Source organism: Dendrobates tinctorius, unplaced genomic scaffold (genome assembly GCF_039654945.1).
Source record: "Dendrobates tinctorius isolate UK_male_01 unplaced genomic scaffold, ASM3965494v1 ptg000116l, whole genome shotgun sequence".
In the NCBI taxonomy this organism is placed as follows: Eukaryota; Metazoa; Chordata; class Amphibia; order Anura; family Dendrobatidae; genus Dendrobates; species Dendrobates tinctorius.
The window spans coordinates 27,719,240-27,737,171 of record NW_027361784.1 but is presented as its reverse complement, the minus strand read 5'-3'; the positions used below and the strand labels follow the sequence as shown (position 1 = coordinate 27,737,171).

The following is a 17,932-nucleotide window of genomic DNA, read 5'->3' as shown; positions in this document are numbered from 1 at the left end:
CGACTGCCTGATCTGCGGAGAACGGTAACTAGCATGATCCTGAACTATTTTTACCCTCGTATTCTCCTTGAAGTGGCACAGCTCTTAAAGGTCAGAAGGTTTCCTATGAGAGATGAAGACTGAGCCTCTAAGATCCTTTTTGCTTTGTTTTCTTACCAGGCTGGCACTTCAGTCTCCAAGTTCAGAAAGTTCACAGTCATTACAGATGCTGATAGCAAATCAGCAGGAACAGAGCTTAGCTTTGGAGCAGATGAACCAGAGGCTTCAGTCTCTAGAAAGGATGATTCGTCACAGCCTGCAGCCTAATGCTCCACCAGGTAACAGGATTAAGGGTGAAAAAGGCATTGTCTGTCTCATCAGTTCATGGCAGACCCAAAATATTCTGCCGCACCGACTGTTCAACAAGAACCTTTTATATTATATAGAATTGTTAACACCATTTCTAAAATACTCTTTGATCCCGGTATGATCATTTCGTAAAAGCCATGAGAGTATACAGTTGCAATCCGGATTTTTCACTTTCCATTGCAACCTAGGTTTAATAGCAAAAATGTACACATTTTCTGCTGTTTGCAATGAACTAACACACAATGTAAATGGATCAACAAAACTAATATAACAATTGGTTTCTACAAATTCAGTGCAAATTACCACATTTCTGACTACTGCAGTATCAAAATTTTTCACCCCCTCCATAACAAGTATCTTTAGTAAGTATTAGAGCTCCTCTGGCTGTTATGACTTGCTGCAAAAGTGATACATAGTCAGATGACAGCTACTGGCAATGTTCCTGAGGAATCTTAGCCCATTCCTTATGGACAATGGCCTTCACGTTACTAATGTTCTGCTGCAACAGCTTTCTTCAAATCCCACCAAAAATTTTCTATGGGGTTTAAATGAGGGGACTGTGATGGCCATTCCATGATCTTCTAGGTCTTTTTCTGAAACCAATCCTTGTTGGACTATGAGATATGTTTCGGATCATTGTCCTGTTAGAAGGTGCAATGTCATCCAAGCTTCAGATTCCTAAGAGAAGTCATGATGTTTTCTCCTAGGATTTTCTGATATATGATTGAATCCATGTTTCCCTAAATATACTACTGGTTCTGGTGCAAAACAGCCCCAGAGTATCACCAAGCCAGTGCCATGCTTCACTGTAGGCATCACTGAGTCACTGCCATGCATCATTGTAGATATCACGGAGCCACCACTATTCTTCACTGTAGGCATCAGCAAGCCACCACCATGCATCATTGTAAGCTTTACCGAGCCACTACTACGTTTAATTGTAGGCATCACCAAGCCACCACCATGCTTCACTGTACTGTAGACATCACAGAGCCACCGCCAAGCTTCACTGTAGGTAACTCTGAGCTACCACCATGCTTCACAATAGTCATCACAGAGCCAACGCCATGCTTCACTGAGTGACCACCACACTTCACTATTGATAACACTGAGCCACTGCCATGTTTCACTGTAGGTGATACTGAGCCACCACCATGCTTCACTGTAGACATCACTGAGCCACCACCAAGCTTCACTGTAGGTAACACTGAGCAACTGCTATACGCCTTACTGTGCAAATTGAAACCTCAGTGCCTACTGCCACCAAATCTTCTGCAGGTCTTATACAGTGATTTGAGTGAAAGGGGGGCATGACACCTTCCTCTTTCTGCCATGTCCAGGTAGTGTAGCTGGTGTTCCTATAATTTTTAAATTTTGACGTCTGCTTTCATCTGTATCTTTAGGAAGGGTCAATGCCTGTATATCTGTGATGAAGTGCCTTGGGACTATGGGCACTAAGCAGGTCCCTAAAATTCAAAGGTGGAGATGCTGGGTTCACATGCCTTGCTATTCTCTTATATCAATCCTAATCTGTACTCTCCTTCACACAGGGAGGTGGGAAGCTGAAATATTTAGGATAACACTGTTCAGACAAACAATGGAAAACGGACAGGGATAAAATGAAAATAGCAATCATACAAAATGCACTCAACAAACACAGTGGAACACAGGGGAGTAAAAGGAAGGAAAAAAACAAATAGGATGTCACCATTCCACCTCTCAGTGTGTCTGGGATACAGTTATTGACAGCTCAGCCATCCAACAGGGGCCTGTTGAAGCTTTCGATGCTTTGATTGACAACTCAGTCATCCAGTCAGATGCAGGGGCATGCTGAGCTGTCAGTGTGTTGATTGACAGCTCGGCTGCCCAATTTGAGACTGGGAAGTGCTGGCTCTCCAAGTGTTCATTATCCCAGGTGATTGCCAGGCTACTTAACTGTGCTATTTATCCAAAACCTCTGCCAGAAATACATTCAGCTAAGTAAGGTTTGTTCTCTCTGTGCCTTGAATTTATGTATGCTTGATCTTTTGTTGTCTGACCTTGGACCTCGTTCTGACCATCTGCCTGTTTAACATCTTCTGCTCTGATCCGCTATCCTCCTGTTAGGGTACCGTTACACCTAGCGACTCACCAGCGATCCCGACCAGCGATATGACGCGGTCAGGATCGCTGGTGAATCGCTAGGTGGTCGCTAGTGAGCTGCCACTCAGGCAGATCTCACCAGCGACATCGCAGGGGACGGGGATCGCTACTTACCTGTCAGACGCGGCGATCCTGCGTCCTCCCGCCCGGCTCCACACGCCGCTCATCGTCACAGCAGGAAGCGCCGCAGGAAGTGGACGACGAGGAATGGTCCAGCAGCTTCTCGCGCGATCAGCGATAACCAGCGGGGGAGCGGGTCAGAGGTAAGTATCAGACACAGCGATGTCGCTAGCAATATCGCTGCAACGTCACAAAATCGGTGACTTTACAGCGATATTGCTAGCGATATCGCAGTGTGTAACGGGGGCTTTGGTCTCACCTTGGAACGTTACCTGACCACGCTTTTGTCTCTTCCTTCTGATTATGACATACCCTACTGGCTTCTGACCTTGCACCCCTTGATTAAACCATAAAACTAGATGTGATCTGGATAGTAGCTGCACCAAATCTCCCATAATAACATGATAAATTTGGTTCTTCTGGCTAGATATGAATGAGTATGTTCACAGAATTTTTGGCTGCAGATCTCATAAAAAATCCATGTAAAAAAAACCCTCTATGTCAGCTTAACCTTAGGGTATGGGCACATGGTATCTTTTTCAGATGGATTCTGCCTGTAAACTGCCTGAAAAAGCACTTAAATAATGCTAAAAATAATTTACATGTGCACTGCAATGTGAAATGTTTCTCTGTGCACTATATGTTCATGTTCTGCATTTTGATCTTCTTTCAACGGCTTCAGGCTTCTACAGCTGGGAACCAGCAGCTAAAAGAAGTGATCCCACCATTCTTCAGGCAACAAGCGATTGGAAGCTGCTCACTATTTTATTTATACAGATTTTTTTTTTTAAAAAGCCACTGTAAAAGCAACCATATAGACGCTATAGAAGACGCTTCAGATAAAACACCAACTATATTTTCCTGAAGCTTCTGCTTCAAAAAACTTAGACGGTATGCAGGCATCTAAAACACATCATGTGCACATACCCTTAGACCAGTGTTTCTCAACTCCAGTCCTCAAGACCCACCAACAGGTCATGTTTTCAGGATTTCCTTAGTATTGCACAGGTGATGCTATTAATGCTTGAGCAGGTGATGAAATTATCACCTGTGCAATACTAAGGAAATCCAGGAAACATGACCTGTTGGTGGGTCTTGAGGCCTGGAGTTGTGAAACACTGCCTTAGACAGTTCTCCTCCTTACACCAACAGCTATGTAAAAGTAAACTACCTCTTTACTCACAAAATATCACCCTATACAATTACATCACATCTCATGACAGCAATTGGTCACCACCATCAGGTCACATCAACGCCACAATGTAAAGCAGTGCAAACCCGTGGACACATCATCGGTATTATGTTCTGTCCTGCTAAGAATAGGCACAATGGTCAGCAATGAGTGACCTTTAATTTATGTTTTATATCATGCATAAAGATAGGTTGACCCCATAACTTTATATCACGTGAAGGAGGTTCTTTTCAGCCCTCATACTTATTAAAGGGTTATTCATTTTACAAAACACAAGGTCATATACCCTTATAGTAAATGGGGTGGGGGTGCTTAGATTTGAATTTTCATCTCTTGGCCACTGGTGAGAGCAGTTACAAGGAGCGTCTCTCATGCTGGAGGACTTGCCCTGTCCTGAAGTACACAGACAAGCTATTGGTATGAATGAGCACTGTGTAATGCTCAGTTTCCCCTGTGGTAGTGCTGCAGGAAAATTGAACACTTACTGCTAGGTTTCCATACAGATCAGAGCGAACGCTGGGGATAATCGTATTATCAAGGAACCTGACAGTGATTTTCCAAAGTGGAAGATCTCTTTAAGGCCGGAGTCAGGCTAAACGTATGAAAAATCAGTCCGAGTCTCCCAGCCGAGAGTCGCATGAGTGTTCTCCGTATGGTCATCAGTGTATAATGCGTTTGCAATGCGATGATGTGATTTCTTATCAGCCATGTACTGTATCTGTATGACATCCATAATATATCAATTTCTCACTGACTTTCCCCATTGATATAAATGGTTAAATGAGCTGAAATGAATAAAACAATCAAGGAGCCTGTATATATTGACTCCCCAACAAGTTCCCTCTCCCAATCTTTCAAATAGGGGCCCTGCTGCTGTATTGGTTTTGCTGGTTTGTGTCAAACATGTGTGACAGACTAACCTTCAACACAACTGAGCAGGTTCTTTTCCATTGGGTCTTGTCTCAACGTTTTAGGGAGCCTTACCCAGTGATTGTGGATCCATGGAGGCGTGTTCCTGGCTTTTTTATAGGATGCCAGGAAAATATGCATGCTAAGTTTCCTGTTCTTGGCTAATGCCATTTCCTGTCAGCAAGAAAATGAGTCGCAAGGTAGACGGATGGTCCGTGTGGCGTTCAAGTTTTTCCCACACCCATAGGCTTGCATTGGCAAGTATCGAACGATATACGCGTACAATTGCATCATGCTGCAATTTTACACGCACGTCAAATACTGTGATGTGAGCTGCCTCATAGATTAACACTGGTCCGAGTGCTATGTGATGTTTTCTCACATAGCACTCGCCCGTATTCTACGGTAGCGTGACTCTGGCCTAATAAAGACATCTACTTCTCTATTACTAGGAGAGGCACTATTGATAAGGGCTTTAGTATGTGGCGCGGGGCGATACTCATGGGCAAGGTACTCTTTCACGCCCCTGTAGAAAAGAGGACCTAGCTGTGAGTGCTGCTGAAGAGCCAGGTCCGGAACTGTTGGGGCCAAACCTTCTGTTGAAGGGGGAAGCAGATTAAGGACGAAGAGACCCATGACCTGCAGGAAGGGGGCGTGGTGAGTCCAGATTGTATAAGGTGGTTTGCACGGGAAGAGAGAGGGGTTTCCCGCTGGAGGGCTTAGTGAGTGAGGACCTGCATCGCTCCGCAAGCAGTGACAGGCTGTGTCGCAGAGTTAAGTGCTGGGGGCAGGAAGGACCCGGGGAGCATTGCCAGGCGCGCAGTTCAGAGTATTCCGAGCAGGAGTTTGTTTGGAAAACCATCCGGCTGCAGAGCACAGATCCAGGACGGCTGCGTGAGAGACTTACTTGTATCGGTGGACGCACAGAGCAGCGCGTGCCAGGCAGAGCATTGCAGCGCGGGCATCCGGGTGCCGGCTGGCGCACGCCGAGCAGAGCCGTGCAGAACAGGTGACAGCTGCTCAGAAACACACATGCCACGTGGAACCTTGTGGAGAGCTTTACGCTTTTAGTCCGCAGTTGATGGACTAGGGGCTCAGCGGGCAAAACCGGTGACCGCCCACTGATGCCAGAAGCGAGACTGTGTGTTGGGTGGGGAAGCCTGAAGACGCAATGTCGGACTCCGCAGGCATTACATCCTTCATCGAACCACCAGCGACTAAAAGACTGCGGAGTCACGATAAGTTGCATTTCATAGCAAGACTGTTGTGTGGTATCACAATTACACTGTTTTGACCTGCTTTTCCCCCTTCCTGTTATGTTCCGTGTAATCTCCCTGCGAGTAGTTTATTACTGTAAACTAAACCGCACTCTTGTTAACCCTTGCTCTGCGCTTCTGCGTTACTGCATCCGTTTAACCTGCTTACACCCCGACACGTTACATGAAGATAGGGGTCCTGGTTGGGTGTGTGGACTTTGTCTACGAGGACGCTGCGCCCTTGCAGTTCGCATGATGCCGGTGACTTCAACTGGCTAAGACCAGATGGGGTAAAGTTCAGTGAGGGAGAACACCAGTCAATAAACAGTTTTTTACTTAGCAGTAACTTGATGGGGAACTATGTACAATAGATAGCGGGAGCGTAACTTCACAAATGTTTCCTTTACAACATGGAGCATCTTCACACAAGATCTCGCTACCTCTTCCAGGTTTTCTTGCTTCTGTCCCCAAGTTCCTCTGCCCTCACCACAACCCAGCACAGTAATACAGTCCAGTAAATGGAAGTCCTGTCCTCAGTTCACAGTTTTGCATCCTTTCTCCCCTCTAGCGGAGCTAGTTTGCCACTATGGCCTTTACTTTGCTTCTCTGCTTGCTGACACCTTGGAACTACCACCTGGCTCATGGTCTCCGTCTCACGTTCTGGCCCATTACATCTCTGATTTGCGATCTCCGAACTGTACTGCTAGGCATCCTGTCTCAGGATCCGTCTCCAGTGCATCACTGTTTTTCTGTTACTTTTCCTTGTCTCTACTTCACATTTTGCTATCTACTGCCTCGGTCTCCACTCATATCAATGACACCTATGTCCCGACGCTCTGCTGACTAGTCAGACTTTAGGTCTGCTTCCACTGCAGGCTCAGGCCTATCTGACATTCTGACAGGAAACTGTCTGTCCCTTCACATTAACCCCTCTTACTCTGGGTTAGTCCCAGCTATTAACTCTAACTCTCTCTACTGTCGGGCAGAAAACTACATGTCACTAATAACACACGTCACAACACATATTAATTTACACATGACAACCAGTTGCTTGTCTTCAAGGGGGAACGTGGGCAGTATGTCCATCTGCTTTCACTTTTTACCTGGGAGGTGGAACCATAGTGGTAGATCATCTTGTTTTTTGCTGTGGGACCTTTCTCATTTATGTATCCTAAGAATGGATATTACACATCGTACAGTATAACTTTTGCACTTAGAAGTGTATGATTAGAAAAATACCTGGAGGGTAAAGCACAGACGCTCAGGAAGATTTAAAATTTTCAGCTGAAGAAATTGTGCTAATCCAACTTTAAAGCTTTCTAAAGAAGGAAGCAATCCGCTCTAACACAATGGCGTGAAATCAAAGATGACTCAGTGAAAACCAGTAAATCAATGGTGTCAAACGCTGCTGAGATCAGAGAGAATAAAGAATTAATATTGAACGCTCCTGGAGCCACTGAAAAGACATCAGTGTCATAAAAATAAATGTTTCCAGCAAAGTAACTTTTACATTCAATGAATTGTTTTTGTTATGCACGCTGGGAACATCTGTAAATGGTGGGTGATTGTCATTCTGTATCGGCCAGCTATAGATGGGCCATGGATATTGTACTGACATGTGTTACTAACAGGGCGTATGTGTAAGAGGATGTGACAATAATCATGGGAATCCCCAGCGCTGTGCGTTATTGGTGCGAGAAGACTGTGACCTACTGTCCAAACAGGACCATGTGGAACTAATTGAAAGATGAAGAGTTTCGGTTTGGTGGGTGAGTTTGGATGAAGCACCTTGTCATGTAGGAATGATGACGAAGTTCCTGAATATAAGAGATCTGTGAGCCAAACCGGAGGTGGGTTTGGTGACAAGAGGCACAGATGTGCACTGGGAAAGATGCTGTAGCTGAGACGACAGGCCGCAGTAAGAAATGTGCGCCAGCAAGCTGTGGCATGCTTGGAAACAGGACCCAAACAGTGACAGACTAGGCCCTGAGTACATACTATGCCGTCAATGCCCAAGGTACATGATTTGCACTGGTCAAGACCTGGAGATCAGGTAACATCGGTCAAGGCCCAAATCCCAGACCTGTGTCGGTCAAAATCCATAGCCCAGATGATGCCAGTCACGAGTCAGAGTCCAGCCCTCATCCCATCAGACCTGTGAGACACCTGCCATCAGTCAAGCACCTAAGATCCGTGAGGATACTCCATCCTGGAAAAGACACCTGTATGGGTGATCGGGAGATGCAATTGAGCCGGACCGTCGCCTCCAGCACTGATGTACGGTACAGGGTCGGACTTGGGCTAGGAGAGCAGACAGGGTATGAGTCAAATGAATTGAAAGAGGTCCAGCGTGCTTTGGTAGACTTTGTAAGGAGGACTTGTGGCCTAGCAGAGTCACCCGGCGACCCCCACTAGAGCCATTAGGAGAGGAGGAGCCAGCACGTTATCCCCCCACCTGTGAACCCTGTTAGAGGGTTATGAGAATAACCAATCAGAGACTTCCATTGTTTAACCCTTTTCTGCCATTGGACGCACCCCCTTTCGACCCATTCAAAATAAAACAATAAAAAAAAATCACATATACACATATTAGGTATCACCGCATTCAGAATCGCCCGATCTATGAAGAAAAAAAAGGATTAACGCAATAGCTAAACGGCGTAGCGGGAAAAAATTGAAACGCCTGAATTACATTTTTTTAATTGAAGCAGCACACTAATGATGGGATGTATCAGATACACTCATTTTACAAGCAGAGGTGTTTGTCATAATAACCTGTGCAAGGATTTAGAGAATCAATTGCAAGTTAAACATTGCTTTAGTATCATAATTTGCATTTATAACCTTTAAAGGAAATGTGTCATCACAAAATGACAGATTTTTATGTTGAAAAAAAATTATTTAAAATTTTTAGATTTTCAATATAACTAACCCTATTAAAAATCATCATTAGGTGTAATACTAATTTCCTCGTGGTTTATATTTGGTGTTTACATCTGCATAATTATTATGTTTACTTATATAGCGCTATCATTCCGCAGCGCTTTACAGACATTATCATCACTGACCCCATTAGGGCTCACAATATAAATTACCTATCAGTACATCTTTGGAGTGTGGGAGGAAACCTGAGAAAGCCCTTACAAACATGGGAGAACATATAGGGTATGTGCACACGTTGCAGATTCGTCTGCAGAATTTTCCACGCGGAATCTGCTTTTTTTGGCAGAATCCGCAGGTTTTTTATGCAGATTTCCTGCAGATTTTGTGTGGATGTGGCATGTGTTTTTACACCTGCGGATTCCTATAATGGAATGGGTGTAAAAACGCTGCAGAATCCGCACAAAAATTGACATGCTGTGGAAAATAAACTGCGTTTCCGCGTGGATTTTGCTGCAGCATGTGTATTCTGACTCTTCCTGCTGGCTGCGAATCCCAAGTGTTCTAACTATCAGCTTCTTAGATAATTGTATAACTTGTACTTACACCATCAGGTGTCCTCAGTAGTTTTAACTCCACTGGCAATGCAACTGTAGAAAGACCAGGAGAAACTATGCTGTTTTCTTCCAATGGAAGAAAAGTTTACAATGGACAGTAGGTAAAAAGGGGTAATCTGTACAGGGGAGTACACATGCGTTTTGAGTAATGGCTGCTGTAGGATAAACTGAAGAAGAAGGGAGGAGCAACCTAATACAGAGCTCAACTACAGGTGGAACATAGGGACAATTTTCACACAGTCTAATTCTACCTAGTAACAACAGGGAATTTTGCTGATTGGAGGAAGAACTAAACACAGAGCAATATACATTATAGGTTGTTCCCATTCGTGGGACACAACACTCCCCGTCTGAAATCGTCAGATTTCATAAGTCCTTGTGCAAAATAAGGAGACGACTGTTCCTTGACGTTGTGAAACCTGCAATGAGAGGAGAGAAGAAAAACAATGCAACATAGTGCAGAAATCAAGTCCATACTTGTAGTAAAACGTAGAGCTTGAATAAAAATGAGTGCAATAGAAAAACCATCTTCGGATTGGGGAAGCTGCAGCATGCCAACTCTTCCACCAACCCAACAGTAGAAGTTCCAGACCATAAGGGGAAGTTAAAGTTCAGTTGGATGCTAGTAATCCTGTGTCCTAGCACAGCAGTAGCATGCGAAGGTATGCTCCCCGCTGTGGCAGAGTCCAGCGACAAAGTTACATTCATGTGACTCCTGTTTGAAGGAGCCAGCAAACTGAAGCACTTGCAGAGGTTCCTGCAGCTGTAGTCTTCGTAGATGCGTTGTAAGAAACGTAGACTTGTCTCTTGATGACGGTTGAAAGAATCTTTAAAGAACTACGGTGCAGGACTTGGAGTTGCTGTAAGGCCTTTAGGGACTTCTTCCCTGTCTCCCACCTTTGCTGTCGCTGAGATGGTAACATAGTGTTCCTGTTGATGCCCTGAGTAGCAAGCTGACTCAGTGATGCCCTACCTTGAACTGCGATGGGTGTTTTGAACCCAAGAGGACCGTGGATTGTTATGAATGAGTCACCGAAGGAGGAAAAAACAAAAATACAAGCTAAGTCCAGAAAACCGGAAAGGTTGGTAGCTATCGGATTGCAGACCCCTGATCCTATTCACACAACTAACAGTAGCCGTGGAGGGTTCCTACGGTGCCCTAGACCCCTCGTTCACAGCCGGAGAACTAAATAAGCCTAAAGAAAGAAAGGGGAAATCTAAACTGCCCCAGAGCAGACCCCAAAGCAATAGACAGCCCCCAACATGTATTGTCGGTGAAAAGCAGATGAAAACACAAACACAGACAGAAAGACAGTTTGAGCAAACGATGGTGCCCAACTAACTAAATAGGAAAGGACAGAAAAGATGCTGGCTGCAATCCGCAAAAATTCTGCCAAAATAATGTCCAACACGTCTGATAGAAAAAAGGCCCTGAAGTCACTAGACTTCAAAATCACTATATCAGCACTCAGTTATATTCTGAAGACTGAGCAAAAGATCAACTTGACCAGAGACAAAAATGGAGCTCAGCCAGTACCAACAAGGGCAGTCAGAACACAAACACTAAGTAAACAGACAACATCTCATGGAAAAATAAGAGAGCAAATACTTAGCTTTCAGATGACAGGTACTGAACTGGTTTGCAAGAGCTCAGAGCAGAAAGGATCACCAGCACCCCTGTAGGGCGTCAGCTGCCTTATATCCACTCAGTGATTCCGGGTGTCCAATCAGGCTCCACCTGTTCAGATGACAGGTTCTTCTCAACCCAATCAATTTTACTACCTCTCTTCACCAGCAGAGGGAGTTCATCAGACATCAACTGTGAAGGGGAAAGTGAACTCACAACAGTGGATGCTGTTTTGAACAGGCGAGGCTCCTCGTTTGATAGATAGTTCATCACAGGGTGATGCTTGGGAAGTGAACGTGTCTTTTTCAACATCCGGCAGTATGCTGAGGCTGCGTTGATTGGGGCAAACGCTAGCACCATCGGTAAGAGGTAGGCTATTGAGAGAGGGGTCTAGCATGGCTTCGGCTTGACCAGGCTTGTGATGGAGATAGGCGTCAAAGGTTGGGAACTTAGCAGTTACTTGCTGCGGATCCCTTGGCAACTCGGTCTTTGCTGGAAGAGAAGGTGAGGGAGCTACCCAGCTGTTATAGTTGTAGTCAGTGGATTTGATGCTCATGATCCTGATGATCACCTTGTCTTCCTCTGTAGGTGGTGAGTTGTTGTCCTTTGTTGTAGGACCGAATGCTGTTCCCTCGAGGTTGTAGTCTCGAGGATAAAGCAGACTTGAATTGTCAGATGGTTGTTGTTGACACTTAATGTCGTTTGACTTCTTCATCCAGTAGTGACGTGGGTCTGGCAGGAGGGGCAAGTCATGGTGATCTGACGTAATAAGGGTTTTGTAAGAGGAGATGTTGCTTGGATCCTGTGTCTTGTCACTACAGACATTGCCGATGATAACCCAGCCTAGCTTGAGGCGCTGGGCATACGGTTCATTGAGTAGTCTGCGGATTTGTTGACGCATTTTGTGCAGTCGTATAATGTCTCTGCCGAGGAGAATTAGGATGTCTGCCTTGTCATCCAGGGGTGGCATCTCTTTGGCTATCATTCTGAGATGAGGATGCTGAAAAGCGACTTCTGGCGTTGGGATTTCTTCCCTGTTGAATGGAAGTTGGTTATACTCAACAAGCATGGGTAGTGGTATCTCTATGGCGTCCTTCTCAAGAGAAGTTATTATGAGGCCACCGGCCCTTCTTCCAGAGGTTTTTATAATGCCACTGCAGGTGCCCAAGGTGTAGGGATAGATGTCTCCTTTTAAGTCGAACATGTCGAAGAGTTCTGACCTGGTCAGTGATTTGTTGCTCTGGTCTCCCAGACTAACGTACACCTTGAAAAAAGTTCAAAACCAACATAATTGTCATAAGTGGCAATTGAACCAATTGAACAACAATAGTAGTTCCCCCACCAATAGTAAGGACTAACCAGTAATAGTGGAGTACTCCCAACAACATGCAATTTTAGAAAAAAAATGGAGTAGCCATCAACCACAAAACAAATGTATGGAAAAGATAAAAACAAGTCTTTATTGTCTCACATTAAAAGAGTATCAAACATTTATAGGTGTATATATGAGGTGAAATAGGAAAAAAGCATTCCAGTTACAGAGCAAAAGATCCCCACTACAAATAATAAAGATGACAATAGGCCAAGAAGCCGCATACATAAATAGAATCAATGCGCACAAGTCACCCAGGTGTACTGTATTAATGTACCAGAACTATATCTCTATATTAAACACAAAGGTGCTGCATGCAACATAGTACCAGGAATAACAGCAGAATGCGGCTCCAAAGATTTTATCAATTTATACCGGGATCATACCCAGTATCCATAATGCCAATGTCACTTACCCATAGTGAAATTGCAGGAGAGGGGAGACTGTTGTGAGCTCATTTTCTGGTCTACCAGTTGTGAGTTCTCCTTCCGGGCTCCCTCTGGTGGTAACAGGAGGTAGTGAGGTTGATTTAATTAGTAGAGATCTGCCACCTGATGATGAGGATAACGATTGGATCTCTGGAATCTCAGACTTGATTTAAGACAGCCGACACCCTATTCTGGTGCTGCTGATTCCTTCTGGCTTTTCAGGTCTTGGTTTTCAGCTCTGTTCCAGTCATCTCAAGCTAAGTGTTTCTGCTAATGTTCACACTTGATTTTGTTGGTCTATTCAGTTTTTTGTGTGGTCAGCCAGCCCCGGCTCGGGCTGTGCTGAATTTCCACTCTTATTTATCTAGAGTTCTGATATAGTGGGAGAAGTCTAGTGACTTCAGGGTTAATTTTGTTATCAGAAGTGTTGGACATTATTTTTGTAGGGTTTTTTGGGCAGATTGCAGACAGTGTCTTTCCTTTCCTGTCCTTTCTAGTTAGTTTGGGCCCCATCATTTGCTCAGCCTATTTTCCTGCCTGTGTTTCTGTTTTCATCTTGTTTCACCGTCAATACATGTGTGGGGGCTGTCTATTCCTTTGGGGTCTGCTCTGGGGCAGTTAGTTTTCCCCTTTTCTTGCTTTAGGCTTATTTAGTCCTCCGGCTGTGACGAGGCGTCTAGATTCATCGTAGGAACGCTCCACGGCTGCTGCTAGTTGTGTGGTTAGGATCAGGGGTCTGCAATCTGCATAGTTACCAACCTCTCTGGTTTTCTGTGACATAGCTTGTTTAGTTTTCCTCCTCGGTGACCCATTCATAACAGGAGACACCTCGCTCAACCCCCGACGCGCGTTTCGCCACGGCTTTCTCAAGAGGAAGTCAACGTACACCTTGACAGCCTTCTCTGGATGTCCCTTGGGATACACCCTTGCCAGGCAAATCTTCGCGCTGGACTTGTCTCGAAGACCTTCTCCGCAGACTTCGGTGCATGAGGAAGATACCGCAACTTGGCTTGTTGCTTAGTTTGAACTCTCCCTGCCATGGCTTGTGGTGGGAGAAGGTGTAGACGCAGAGTCATGCTGTGGTAGATGGAGCAATTGTACGTGGTCTTCGCTGTCGCACTCTAGACACTTGATGGCAATGACACAGATCTTCCAAAGATGTTCGGTATAGGCGCAGCACCAGAAGCATACTCTATACTTCTTCAAGAGCTCCTTTCATTCTTGAAGAGGTTTCTTCCTGAAGCCAATGCACTTCTTCAGGGGATGTGGCAGTGGCAGTTTGGATTTTCCACCTTCTTACCTTTGCCTGGCGCTGATGTTGGTGTAGGCAGAACTTCTGTGTTTTGCAGACACCGGACCACTGCAGATACTGTTATGAGAGCACAAACTCTTGTACTTAGAGGATGATGCAGAGCTAATGGGTTCTTCATAGCAGAAGGTCTGGTCAGTTTTGCACTCTGCAATCTCCTTGATGGAGTCACAGAAGAAGGAAAATGGAGGAAAAGAGGCTTGATTGGCTCTTTTGTATTTTGACCCAAGTGGTCCACTTCTCTTGTATATTGTATGGCAGCTTAGAAACTATTGGGTTAACGCCCCGAGCAGTAGCCAGGTAGCTGAGACCAAGTAAATGCGTGTCTGCCTTGGCTAACTGGAGCTCTAGGAGCAGGTCGCTGAGCTCTAGGAATTTTGAACTGTCCTTGCCGGATATTTTTGGGAAATCTTGTAGACTCTTAAACAGTACATTCTCTATGGCTTCAGGACTGCCAAAGCTACCTTCTAAGGCCTCTTTCACACTTCCGTTTTTTACAATCAGTCACAATCCGCCAGGTTTTGAAAAAAACGGATCCTCAAATTTTTTTTGAGGATCCGTTTTTTTCCCCATTGACTTGCATTAATGGCGGATTGTGATGGATTGCTGTCCGTTGCATCTGTTTTTTTTGAGGATCCGCCAAAAATTGCTGTCCGTCACCATCCTCAAAGATTTCAAAACGGAGCTTGTAACGTTTTTTTCTCTGGCGGATCCTCCAGACACTCATTTAACCCGAAATTCTTTCTGGGTGCCGGACAAAAAAAAAAAAATTCTCTCTCTCTCTCTCTCCCAGCATTTCCTTTAAATTTCCGCATTTTCAGGATCCGTCTAAAAACGGATCCTGTGCCATCCGTTCACATCAGTTAACAACGGATCCGCTTGTATGACTTTTTGGCGGATTTGAACTGATGCAAAAAACTGAAGTGTGAAAGAGGCCTAATCTGTCCCATGCAGCCATGAGACCCGCTGCTGGATTGCTGATGTGGACAGATCTGAGCCTCTTGACCCGCTCTGTGGATTGAGGTCCAGCCACCTAATTAGCAGATCCAGCTCTTCAGCAGCAGTGATGCCAAGGTCACTAATTGCAGCTTTAAAGGCACATTTCCAACCTCTGCAGAAAAGGATTTCCAGTTTGTCAAGGAACGCTTCCGGCTGATTCATTAATTACTCCGAATATTTCAAGGAATATCCAGGTTATTATTAGACATAAAAACACATCGCGTTTCGGCTATACATAAAATTAGCCTTCATCAGGTGTAATCATATATATCTTTAAAAGACACATTTATATAGGGGAAGAAAAAAAAAAGGTTCCACCCTTCAATCAATTATCATCGTTTAAAAACACATGAACACCTCTCCAAAGTGTTGGGAGGCTAGTTGTAGGTGGAATCTATATTACTTGGAATCTAATAAAAAACCTCATTTTCTATGTGGGGTTTTTCTTCTTTTTTTTTTTTCCTTCTTTTCTTTTCCTCTCCCTCTCTTCCTTTTGTTTTATCAGGTAAAATTGTTCTTATAGTTCCCATTTCTTTAAGAAGATTGCAAAATCCCCATGCTCAAACAGGGAAATGATTATAAAAGATAACTTCTTCCATGTTTAAAATTAATAAAATTATTTATCTTTTAGCATCAATATTAAAGATTTTGTATATATCTCTGGTGAGACAAAACCATTTTTCCAACCCGTAGATAACTTCTTTTTATTAGTTTCATCACTAGGGACCATCAGATTAACTAGTATCTGTCAGGACTAGAACTCATGCATTCATATTCCCTATAGCTTTATCATACGTATATATTTACTCTACAGAGCCACCCACATGTATGGTCTCTGGGTGCTTAGTTTCTTTCAATGGGATTTTTAGCCATTGATTTCTAGCCGGGGATATTTGTGTTTCACACAGATCATTATTACATACTAGAGGAAACATCTCATCAAAAATGACATATGATCATATTCTTAAGAGGGATTCAAAGCGATCCAACAAGAAACCGGTAGTGAATATATCAAAGGATCTTTTAGACTTAAGACAACAGTACTATATATTTTCTAGCTTATCATTGAGGCCATCTGGATACAGAGTCCTCAATCTGTATATCCAGAAGGCCTCTTTCTTATTTAACTGTTGTATCCTGTTCAAAACATCTCCAGGAATCTGTTCAACCGGTGTCAGGGTCACATTGAATTCTTTTTTATGTGTTAGCAGAAGGTGTCTTGATAGACTGTGAGTAAGGAGACTGACTTTGGCATTGTGCCTGTGGCCATTCAATCAGGTTTGGACCATTTGTGTGGTCCTCCCCACATATTGAAGGCCACAGTCACAATTGATGACATATATTACAAAGTCGCTCATACATGTCAGAAATTGTTCTATTTGAAATATTTCACCTGTACTATTGGAGACTGTTTGTTGTTGTTTATCTGCTATATTGTAGCAACACTGACATGTTTGTATACCCCAATTTTATTAACATTCTTTTGGTGTATGATTCCATGGATTTTTGTAAAGTTTTTTAAGGAATTTTGTTTTTTTGAAGAGCTTTTCAGTCGGCTTGGAGCTACCATATTCCTTATTGTTTTTCCCCTTCTAAATGCAGTGTTCGGGGCTTGTGGTAATACATTTCGCAGCAGAGGGTCTTGTTTCAGGACATACCGATGTTTTTTCAAAATTTCACGGATTTTTTCGTTGTCTTTATTGTAGGCTGTAATAAAGTTAAACTGCCTTTTTTCATTATCAGGTTTCAGGTGAGGTTTAGTTGTATCTATAACAGCATTTTCCCTCACAGTTTTCTCAATGCTTTTTTCCATGGTGTTTTCAAGCATTTTTTTCAAACATTCTCCCTGGGTTTTTGCTAGATTAACCTTATAGGCTTGTTGTATTAGGGTTTTTGGATACTTTTTTTCCCGGAACCTATTGGTCAAAATTTTGCTTTGTGCTATATAATCCTGTTCTTTACTATTAATTTTCCTTATTCTTAAATATTGACTAAATGGAATATTATTCTTCCATTTAGTATAGTGCGTACTATTGTAATGTAAATATCCATTAATGTCTACTTTTTTAAAATCTGTTTTTGTTACAATTTTCTTTCCCATGTGTGAGATCTCTAAATACAAGTAGACTAACCCCATAAAAAGATTTGCAAAACTTGGGGCTGCTGCAGGTACAGTTGTCCATCAAATTCAAAGACATTATGACTCAACATAAATTCCAGACCAGCCAGAAGGAATTCCAGTTGTTCCTCTGGCATTTTTCCATTTTTCTCCAAGTAAATTCTGGTGACACAACAGCGATCTCACCAGCGAGATCTCTGTGTGTGACAGCAATCAGCGACCGGCCCCCTTGCCGGTATCGCTGATCACTCTTGGAAAGCCCTGGACATTTCTTTGATCGCTGGTCTCCCGCTGGCCAGCACGCATCACTGCGTGACAGGCAGGAGACCAGCGATCAGCTGGTAACTAACGTACAAATCAGGTATCTAAGGGACGTGCGTCTCTTAGATACCCGATGTGTTCCTTAGTTACCAGCGCGCTGATGCAGGGAGCTGGTAACTAAGGTACACATCGGGTTTCTAAGTGATGCACGTCCCTTAGATACCCGATGTGTACGTTAGTTACCAGCTACCTGCACCAGCTCGCTGGTAACTAATGTACACAGCGACGCCGCGCGCTCGGCGTCGCTGGTGCTGATCGCTGGTGAAGCTGTCTGTTTGACAGCTCACCAGCGA

At 43.9% G+C, this 17,932-nt stretch overlaps 1 protein-coding gene across 1 annotated transcript in view; it reads left to right on the top strand.

The window, feature by feature from the left end:
- LOC141101197 (uncharacterized) overlaps positions 1-17,932 on the top strand; it is a 259,136-nt gene that overhangs the window by 216,425 nt on the left and 24,779 nt on the right. The window contains exon 18 of the mRNA XM_073590063.1: positions 160-317. Within this exon, the coding sequence (XP_073446164.1) occupies positions 160-317 (158 nt within the window). The remainder of the gene's footprint in view (positions 1-159; positions 318-17,932) is intronic.